The sequence below is a fragment of the Myotis brandtii genome, unplaced genomic scaffold, assembly GCF_000412655.1.
Source record: "Myotis brandtii unplaced genomic scaffold, ASM41265v1 scaffold1347, whole genome shotgun sequence".
Lineage (NCBI taxonomy): Eukaryota > Metazoa > Chordata > Mammalia > Chiroptera > Vespertilionidae > Myotis > Myotis brandtii.
In genome coordinates, this window is record NW_005354788.1 from 418,475 (window position 1) to 427,741 (window position 9,267).

General features: G+C 56.6%; 2 protein-coding genes across 2 annotated transcripts in view; both read right to left on the reverse strand.

Moving 5' to 3' along the window:
* Nucleotides 1–4,175, reverse strand: part of ASTL (astacin-like metallo-endopeptidase (M12 family)) — a 29,176-nt gene extending 25,001 nt beyond the window's left edge. Inside the window, exons 1-3 of the mRNA XM_005860483.1 lie at nt 4,130–4,175; nt 3,404–3,529; nt 875–936 (exon numbers count right to left, since the gene is read on the reverse strand). Coding sequence (XP_005860545.1) covers nt 875–936; nt 3,404–3,529; nt 4,130–4,175 — 234 coding nt within the window. The remainder of the gene's footprint in view (nt 1–874; nt 937–3,403; nt 3,530–4,129) is intronic.
* A 2,684-nt stretch (nt 4,176–6,859) lies between these two features.
* The window catches only part of DUSP2 (dual specificity phosphatase 2), a 3,043-nt gene continuing 635 nt past the window's right edge, over nt 6,860–9,267 (reverse strand). Inside the window, exons 2-5 of the mRNA XM_014534974.1 lie at nt 9,153–9,261; nt 8,940–9,061; nt 8,478–8,697; nt 6,860–8,369 (exon numbers count right to left, since the gene is read on the reverse strand). Coding sequence (XP_014390460.1) covers nt 8,155–8,369; nt 8,478–8,697; nt 8,940–9,061; nt 9,153–9,261 — 666 coding nt within the window. The 3' untranslated portion in view covers nt 6,860–8,154. The remainder of the gene's footprint in view (nt 8,370–8,477; nt 8,698–8,939; nt 9,062–9,152; nt 9,262–9,267) is intronic.

The following is a 9,267-nucleotide window of genomic DNA, read 5'->3' on the forward strand; positions in this document are numbered from 1 at the left end:
GGCCCCCCCCCCCCCCCGCCCTGATTCTAAGGCACTACCCTTGGCCTTGGCAGCACTCCTCTTTTCGTCCACCAACCTAAACCCTTTGAAGCACAGGTTTCACAGCATCTGGCATGTCCTGCCCCACAGGACAAAGGTTTTACTGGATTCTGTTCTTATGCCAGCACTCACTGGGGAATGGGGAACAGGGGCCTCGCCTTGGGCTGCCTGCCTGGCCCTGGCCCTGCCCCTGGGGTTCCTACCCAGCCAGCCCAGTCTCATGCTGCGCCACTTGCAGGCAGCCTTCAAGTCATAGAACAGCCTCACTCTCACCAGGTTACTGCCCCATTCTGGAGCCTCTGTCATCACCGTCTCTTAAAGATGGCAGTGCTCTCGTAAACACAGAGTGCTTCCTTCCCCACTGGCACCACACCCCCACCCCCATTCCCATCCAGCCTGCTCCCTTTCCGATGCTGCTGCCACCCCCTGCCATGACAGCATCTGCATTACTCCCTGTTCTGTCTTCCCCAGACCACCAACACCTCCCCACAGCCCCACAGCCACTTTGCCAACCTGTGCTCAGCTCTCCCTTCACCCCAATACTTCCTGAGCATCTCCCCTGGGCAGGGTACCAAGCTGGGTCTTGAGGGCTCAAACCTCCTCCTTCAGGAAGCCCTCCCAGCCTACCACCATTCCAGATGTTACCCTTTCTTCCCATTCAGGCTGGCTCTTCCTAATAGAACCTTCCCTCTGACTTTGGCAAGAAAGGGTGCCTACCAAGCTATGAGCAACAAAGAGTTCCCTCCCATGTCACACACCCAAGACACCTGGGAGCGAGAGGAGGTTCAAAGGCCTCTATCACTATCTGTGAGGTTACTTATACCTACTCACTCACCGGCTTGAGGATGTCTCCCTCGAGGAGGAAGCTGCTCTCTGGCGTTTCCTCAGGGATGAGCTCTGGGAGGAAGGGAGAGATGTGTGTGGGCCCAGGCCCCCCCCCCCAAGGGGCCTTGGCTGCCAGAACAAGCAACCCCCGGGTTTGTCCTTCCTCCAACTCTGGAGCCGGAGCGCCCCTGGGCACTGAGGCTCTTCTTCCCTGGGCCTCAGGCAAGTTGGGTGGCTCCTCTGAGCCTCAGTCTACAGAAGTGTGATGCTTCTCAGCCTTGCCCAAAGGCAGTCCACGGCTCCCATGGTGGCCACAATCCAGTGCCAACTCCTGCGTCCTGGGTCGGAGGCCCTCTGCTGTCAGGAGACAGCCTGTCTTCCAGCTGTCTCCATCCACAGCCCAGCTGCATTCCTCAGGCCATGCCCTGGGCTCTCTGTCCCACCTCATCCCCATCTAACTCCTGCCCCTCTGTGTGGTACTCAGGACCCTTGCAGTGACAAGTGACAGAAATTCCAGCCCAAACCACGTAGGAGGAGGGTGAACACTGGCTCCAAGGAGCCTGGCTCTCTCCCGCTCCCCGATCCAGCTTGTCTCTCCTCTCCGCCAGCAGTTCCATTTCTGCTACAGCCGCAGCCCTTCTCCAGTCTCCTTCCCCACATCTAAGCCCCAGGAGGACTCCTGGAAGAGGGCCTGACACCCTGGAGGTGCCCGAGGTTGGGTTCCCTAGAAGAGCCAAAGCCAGGAGCCAGCTGGGAACGATTTCCAATTCTGAGGGACTACGGGATGTGGAGAGCTCTGGGGAAGAACGGGCTCAGCTGGAGGGTAGCCTCAGCCTGACCCTGAGACCGGCCAGTAAGCCCGGACAGGTGGGACAGGGAAACAGACAGCTGAACAAACTGAGCAATTCACAACAGATACAGAAGGCCACCTCCCAGAAATAACATGTAGGCCTCAGTTGTATTTCAGCTCCAGACCCAGAAAGGCAGCAAAACCAGGTGGGTGACATCAGGACCAGCTGCAATGACTGTCAACCCCCTGCCCTGACACTGACCAATCAGTGAAGACCACGGCCCTGGGGGAGCACACCTAGGAAATTGATGAATAGTCTGCTAAAACCCTCCCCTGAATTCCAGCCTGTGAGAAAGAGAAAGCCTGAAGACAAAGGACCCAGCTGTGCTCTCCCTCTGGGGAGCAGCCCCCCATCCCCTTTCCCCTCTTCCTTAACCACTTCTTCCCCCAGGGCATGCATCTCCTAGACGTTAAGGGACCCCAGGAGACTGCAACCTGGGCAGCAATGGGCAGCGGCCCCTCGTCCCAGGCTCACCCCTGAGCCTGTCCCCAAGGCCCCCTTTTCTCTGACTTCCCAGAGAGCTAGGGCAGCCCAGCCTAGGCTCTCCTGTTGCTTCTTCCATACGAAGCCCTTTCTTGTTTTACTGTCCCCAGATTCAATAAACGTTCCCTCATAGTCACCTGGACTCATGCTGGGAAACGTTTGCTGCACGAAGTAAAAAACCTAAACACTATGGGCAGGCCCTAGGCAGACCTGCCAAGGGCCTGGTCCACCTTTCTGGTAACAATCCCAGCAGAGCTCTGGGCCCCAGTGGCACCATGGACTTGTCCCGCCTTTGAGGCAGGGGCCACATGCATGTACCCATGAGTCACTGTGCCCCCTCGCCCCCGCTCCCAGCCAGTGGAGGGCAGCTTCCCAACACCCCTGGCTGAAGGCCTGCAGCTGCAAGGCCTCAGTAGCCAGCATTCCCAGCAGCTGGGACCATGTGCTCCCAGCTGCTAGAGGAGGCTCATGGAAATGTAATTGTCTGGGCTGCCAGCAATAATAGCTAAAAGCTTTCTCTATGGCATCTAAAAACTGATGCCAGGGAAGCCTCAGTTTGGGTCTCTCTACCCCCAGACAGGTCAAAGTCACCAAAGGCAGTGTCCTGCCTGCTCCAGCTCAGCAGTGCCGGGCTGCAGACCGGCTCACAGAAAGAAGGGGCAGACCACACGTGACTTCCTCATCCGCAGTCTCATCCCCCAGGACGAGGTCACCCATTCCCCCAAAGAAAGCTTCCAACAGCTGGACCCTCGTCTGTGTTTCTTTCAGCTTGGTCCCAGGACATCGTGTCCTCATTCTCCACCTGAGACCTAGACGGGGAGGCCCTGGCCTCGTGCTTCTTCCCTCTGTGTCCCCAGCTCGTCCCCTCACACCTGCAGGCCGTGCTGCACCAGGTGGCCGACATGTTTGCCAACATCCACTGATGACCAAGCTGGACAGCAGACAGAGAGAGCCCACACTTCTGTTGGGCCATTCATAAATCCTGTGTGTTCCCCCTTCTGTGACAGCAACACCAGCTGAGAAGTTACAGAAACCGATGGGGAAAGCTGCAGGGAGAACCACTACTCCTCTAGAGCCCTCGAGTAGGCACGCTTCCTCTCAGCTTCTCTGCCCGGCTGAGCTGTCAGCACAGTTCTCCCCACACCACGTGGACACCGTCATACCCCACTGCACCCCCCCACCCCCCCAAGACATGGTGCCCTCACCTTGATTAATCGCAGGGATGTCCTTGTCCCAAGACGTCTGGGTCCCCTCAGGGGTGAGGCCTTCTGAGAAGCTGCTCCCACAGGCTCCTGGACAGCTGGAGGCTGGGGGCGCTCCTAGGATCAAGCCTGGCCCAGACATACATGGGCCCAAGGGCCCCCATGTGGGAGAGGATGTCAGGACGTGGGCGGGGTGGGTGACTCTCCCTTCACTAAGAGAGGCTCCAGCAAGCAGTCCTGGGAGCCTGCCTGGCCGCCCCTCTCAGCCCCCGCCGGTGCTGAGGCCTAGACAGCTCTGAGGAAGGGGCTCCCTGAGCGGGACCAACACCGGCTGCAAAAGGCAGCCCTTGCTCAAGAGTATATGGGTGTCTGAGGTGGGGGGACAGCAGGAAGGAGGGACAGGGACAAAGCTCAGGCTGCAACACTGGTGGCAGGGTGTGGGCCAGCCTCAGACCCTGCCCTACAACTCCCTTCTCAGCCCAGGCCTCTGGAAATTGGGCTCAGCCCGGCAAGCCTAGCCAAGCCAGCAGAACGAGGCCTCTGCTGCAGGCCCTTCAGGAGGCCTCCCGATGGGGGCCCCTGGAGTTGACTCTAGGAATATCCCTGGAGAGCCCATTCTTGAGCCATTCAAACCAATTCAGGGCCTGGCAGGCTCCAGCCACACCCTCTGGTCTCTGCCCAGCACTCTGCAAACTGAAGCCCAAGCAGGAGGGTGAGGCAGCCGCTTACCTGGCAAAGAGAGCAGACCCAGCATCCAAGGCCAGAAGCCCCCCATGCTGTGCTGTCTACGGTGGGCCCACTGACCCCTCAGCAAGCTGGAGCTGGCTTCCAGGCCGGAAGAGGCAACCTAGTTACAGCCTGGTCACCCGCCCTTAAATAGCAGCTTCTCCCGCCCCCACCTTCAGCTTCTCTCCAATCAATTCCACCTGTAGCCCCTCCCCAACCAACTTCACCTGCGGCCCCTCCCACTCCTGCTTGAGCTCCCCACCTCCAGCCTCTGGACCAGTGGTTCTCAACCTTCTGGCCCTTCAAATACAGTTCCTCATGTTGTGACCCAACCATAAAATTATTTTCGTTGCTACTTCATAACTGTAATGTTGCTACTGTTATGAATCGTCATGTAAATATCTGATATGCAGGATGGTCTTAGGCGACCCCCGTGAAAGGGTCGTTTGACCGCCAAAGGGGTCGTGACCCACAGGTTGAGAACTGCTGCCCCTGGTCAGATCCTTCCCGCCCTGGCTAAGTGGACCAGAGGCCAGGTACAAGGCATCCTGGGGAGAGGCGTCCCACTGGGGGCTGTGCCTCTGCTGAGGTTCCCTCCCACCACCAGGGGGCAGGGAATCATCACAGAAAGATGCCGAGACCCAGCGCAGGAGGGACCTCATCCTCCCACCCAGGGAAACCCTGTTCCTGCCCCAGCCTGTGCTCAGATGTGGGAAAGCTGCCTGAGACCCAGAGGCTCCCCCGGTCTATCTGTGGAAGGAGGGAAAGTTCACTACATCCTCATCAGCTTTTATTTTCGCATACAGACAGGGGACAATCACAAGTACAGGAATCAGGGAGAGTTCACACGCTGAATGCCTGCTGTAGCCTGCCATGGGGAAGGCGGAGCCTCTTGGGTACCTAGATCCTCACATAGACGATACCCTTTCATCCCCACTAATGCCATCCCCTGTCATTCCAAAGCTAAGCTGTTTGTCCCGATTCCCGCACCTCTGAACCCCCTTAGCCTTTCCAGAGGCCCATCCTGTGTGGCCATCCCTGGATTTAAGTCCTGCAGGCAGAGGATGTGGGGACTCCAGTGAAGGGAAGCCACAGAACCGAAGACGCCAGGTATTGTCCTCAAGCACCTCTCAGCATCCTGCTGTGCCTGGAACCCAGGTCTCTCATAAGAATGGGATTGGATCACAGGGAGAAGGGATGCGGACAGAGGTCCCCGCTGCCAGGCGGGATATCAACACAGGGAGCTGACCCTTCAGATGAGAGTGCTCGCGAGGTCAAACCATCCCAATGACCAGTAATCACCCTGCTTGGGCAGAGAAACAGGTTCTTAGTTCAGAAATGCAGTTCGTCTCGAGGACGTTATGTTGAGTGAAATAAGTCAGTCACAACAGGACAAAACTGTGTGATCCCACCGGCAGGATGTGTACAGATTCCTGGACAGATGTAGGATAGTGGTTGCCAGGGGCTGGGAGGGCAATGGGAGTTGTTGTTTAAATGGGAACAGAGTTTCAGTTTTGTAAGAAGGAAAAGTTCTGGAGATCCGCTGCACAACAATGCAAATACGCTTAATACTACTCAACAGCACACTTAGAAATAGCCCAGGTGGCCCTGGCTGGGTGGCTCAGCGGCTAGAGGGTAGGCCCAAGCACCAGAGGGTCGCAAGTTCAATTCCCAGTTAAGGGCACGTACCTGGGTTGCAGATTTGATCTCCAGCCCAGGTTGGTATGCGGGCGGGAGGCAACCAATTGATTTGTCTCTCTCGCATTGGTGTTCTCTCTCTCTCTCTCTCTCTCTCTCTCTCTCTCCCCTCCCTCCTTCCCTCCCACTCTCTAAAAAAATCAATGGAAAAAATATCCTTGAGTGAGGATTAACAACAAAATATAGTAAAGATGGTGCCCTGGCTAGTGTGGCTCCTGTGCACCAAAAAGTTGCTGGTTTGATTCCCGGTCAGGGCACATGACTGGGTTTTGGGCTGGATCCCCAGTAGGGAGCATGCAGGAGGCAGCCGATGCTTCTCTCTCTCTCTCTCTCTCTCTCTCGCTTCCTTCCTCTCTCTCTAAAATCAATTTTTAAATATTTTTAAAAATAGTAAAGATGGCCGGGCTGGCGTGGCTCAGCGATTGAGCATCAACCCATGAACCAGGAGGTCGTGGTTCGATTCCCGGTCAGGGCACATGCCCGGGTTTCGGGCTCAATCCCCAGTAGGGAGTGTGCAGGAGGCAGCCAATCAGTGATTCTCATCATTGATGTTTCTATCTCTCCCTCTCCCTTCCTTCCTGAAATCAATAAAAATATATTTAAAAAATAGTAAAGATGATAAATTTTGTTATATATTTGTTACCATTGTTAAAATAAATAAAAAGGAAGGAGAGAGGGAGGAAGGAAGGAAGGAAGGAAGGAAGGAAGGAAGGAAGGAAGGAAGGAAGGAAAGAAGGAAGGAAGGAAGGAAAAAGCAGTTTGTTTGGAAGACAAACTTAAAACCCTGGGAAGAGGAGGAAGGAAGAAGGAAGGAAGGAAGGAAGGAAGGAAGGAAGGAAGGAAGGAAAGAAGGAAGGAAGGAAGGAAAAAGCAGTTTGTTTGGAAGACAAACTTAAAACCCTGGGAAGAGGAAGGTAAAATTGAGGGGTTGTGTGGGGTGAGGTGGGGTAGAGGTGAGAGGATGGGGTGAGCAGGGGCCTCAGCCACCAGTCCTGCTGTGTGTGAGGTGGGGCTGTGTGATGGGAAGGCCGGTGACTCAGGGCCCCAGCTGCCCCCACCATCCCAAATGGGCATGGCATTCTGGGCAGGTCCAAACGGAAGCCCACTCAGGGCCTGAGGAAGCCCTGGTAGCCATCCCAGCTCTGCGGTTCTCACCAGGGAACAGAGCAAACAAGGCACCAGGGGCAGGCTGTTCACCCCCATGCCGCCTCGTGGAGTGAGTGCCCATCTGTGCCAGATTCTGGGCACAAGGCTGAGCAAACCATAGGCCCCACCCTCATAGGCATCCAGCTTGGTTGAGAGGCACAACTGCACACCTGAAAACCTTTGCCTCTTGGGCCACCAGGAGCTCACATTTCCTGATCACCTACTATGCGCAGGTGCAGGAGCTTTACACAATTCACTTGTGTAAGTCTCAACACCACCCTAACAGGTGGGGACTAACAATAAACCCCATTTAACAGACAAGGAAACAAACACAGCGAGGTGAAGCAAAACTGGCCCCTAACCATCACACTACACTGCCAATTTAATATATAAATAAAAACAACCAAATAGCCCAAATCTCCAAAAATAAACCTCCACTGCCCCACTGAGGTGTGCCTTGCCAAGGAAAGGTGAGCCCTGAGTAAGAAACAGCTTTTGAACATTTCCCCAGACATTGACTTAAGACCAGATGCTTACGAAGTTGTTTTTTTAAACAAAACAATATTTTATTGGCTTATTCTCAAGGTTCTGTATAAATATAAAGTGCTAAGTTTCCAACCCCCGCCCACGGGGCGGGAGGAAGTAGGGGAGGGAGTGTTAAATATCAGTTGAACACAAATAACTTTCCAGCGCCAACAGGGCGTGAAATGCTCAAATACACATACGCAAGCAAGAGGTCCACACAAGGGGCGCGTCTGTTCTCCAAGCCCAGCTTCCTAGAAGCATGGGGCTCAGGCTCCAGGCCCTGGGGTGTGCCACCCTAGATGGGCTCCTGGTTGTCACAGCTTGTCCCTTGGGCTCTCAGGCTGCCAAGGGCTTCAACACAGTGGTGGGGCCACTGGGTCCATGGGTGTAGAATCCAGTTAGTTTCTGCCAGAGGATGGGGGAGGAGGGAAGTAGACAAACCCTCACTCTTGTCCCCAGATGAGGGCCAGCCCTCAGACCCCTAGCAGAAGAGCACCAGGTGAGAGTCCAGCATTCCTGTACTTCCAGCGCCCCTACCTGGGAGCTTGCCAAACTCCGAGGAAGGGGCAGTTCTCCCTGAGGTGAGGGGGGCTGCGAGGCCCCCAAGGACAGCCTAGCTGTCCTAGGTCAGCTCCCCTGGAACCACAGCTGTGTGCACCTCAGTGACATAGCACCTGAGTCTCAAACTGTAGCAGCTGCCCCATGAAACTGAAATTGGGGGAGATGACCCCCCGGCGTTGCTTAACGAAGTCAAAGGCCTCATCCAGCCGCACGCGGTGGCTCTGTATGAGGTATGCCAGGCAGATGGTGGCCGAGCGGGAGATACCCGCCTGGCAGTGCACCAGCACCCGGCCCCCACTGTTCTTCACAGAATCTGCAAGGGAAACGGGCGGGGGTCAGATGGGAAGTTGAGCAGGGAGGAAACCATGCCCCAAGTCCGTCCCCTGGACCCCTCCATCCTGGGGCCAAGTACCCCTCGTACCGATGAAGCCTATGGCCTCCTGAAACCAGGCGCTGATCTCCACCATCTGGTTGTCCTCCACCGGGATGCTCTTGTAGCGCAGAAGGCCCTCGAAGTGGTTGGGGCAGCTGGCGGAGACGTTGAGGACAGCGGTGATGCCGCAGGCCTGCAGCCCCTGCAGATCCGATGAGTGGCTGCAGCTGCCCAGGAAGAGGTAGGGCAAGATCTCCACAGGGCCACCCTGGAGGAAGAGGGGAGGGAAGGGGTGAGGCCCACTCCACTCAGGCCTGGAGGAGCCCCGGGCCAGTCCTGACCAAGACCAGGCTCCTGGGGGTCTGAGGACACCAAGGAGCACACAGCACTCACAGATAAACACATCTCCCTTGAGCCTCAAAGGTGGCTGCTAACATCCACAGACCACAGACCCACACCAGGCACAGTGACACAGGGGGACAGTGGCAAGGAGCTTTGATTTCAACTCACCTGGTCATAGAAGGGAACCCTGGGGTCTGAGCGGCTGCTTTCTGCCCCAGCAGGAGGCATCGCTGGGGCGGGGGACTCGGAGCACAGGTCGGGACAGCAGGCCTGGAAGGCATCGAAGCCTCCTACAGGGGAGGACAGGGGCTCAGTCAGCGGGAGGCCCGGGAGGGAGGGGCGCGGGAGGGCTGGACAGGGAAAGTCGGGCCAGCCTCTCACCTCGAAGGAAGCACACAGTGGTGGTCCCGGCGTGGGTCTCGTGCAGCAGCGCAGCCAGCAGCACCCGGGCGGGGCAATCGGGTGGCAACGTGGCAAGCGAGGCACTGGCCTGGTC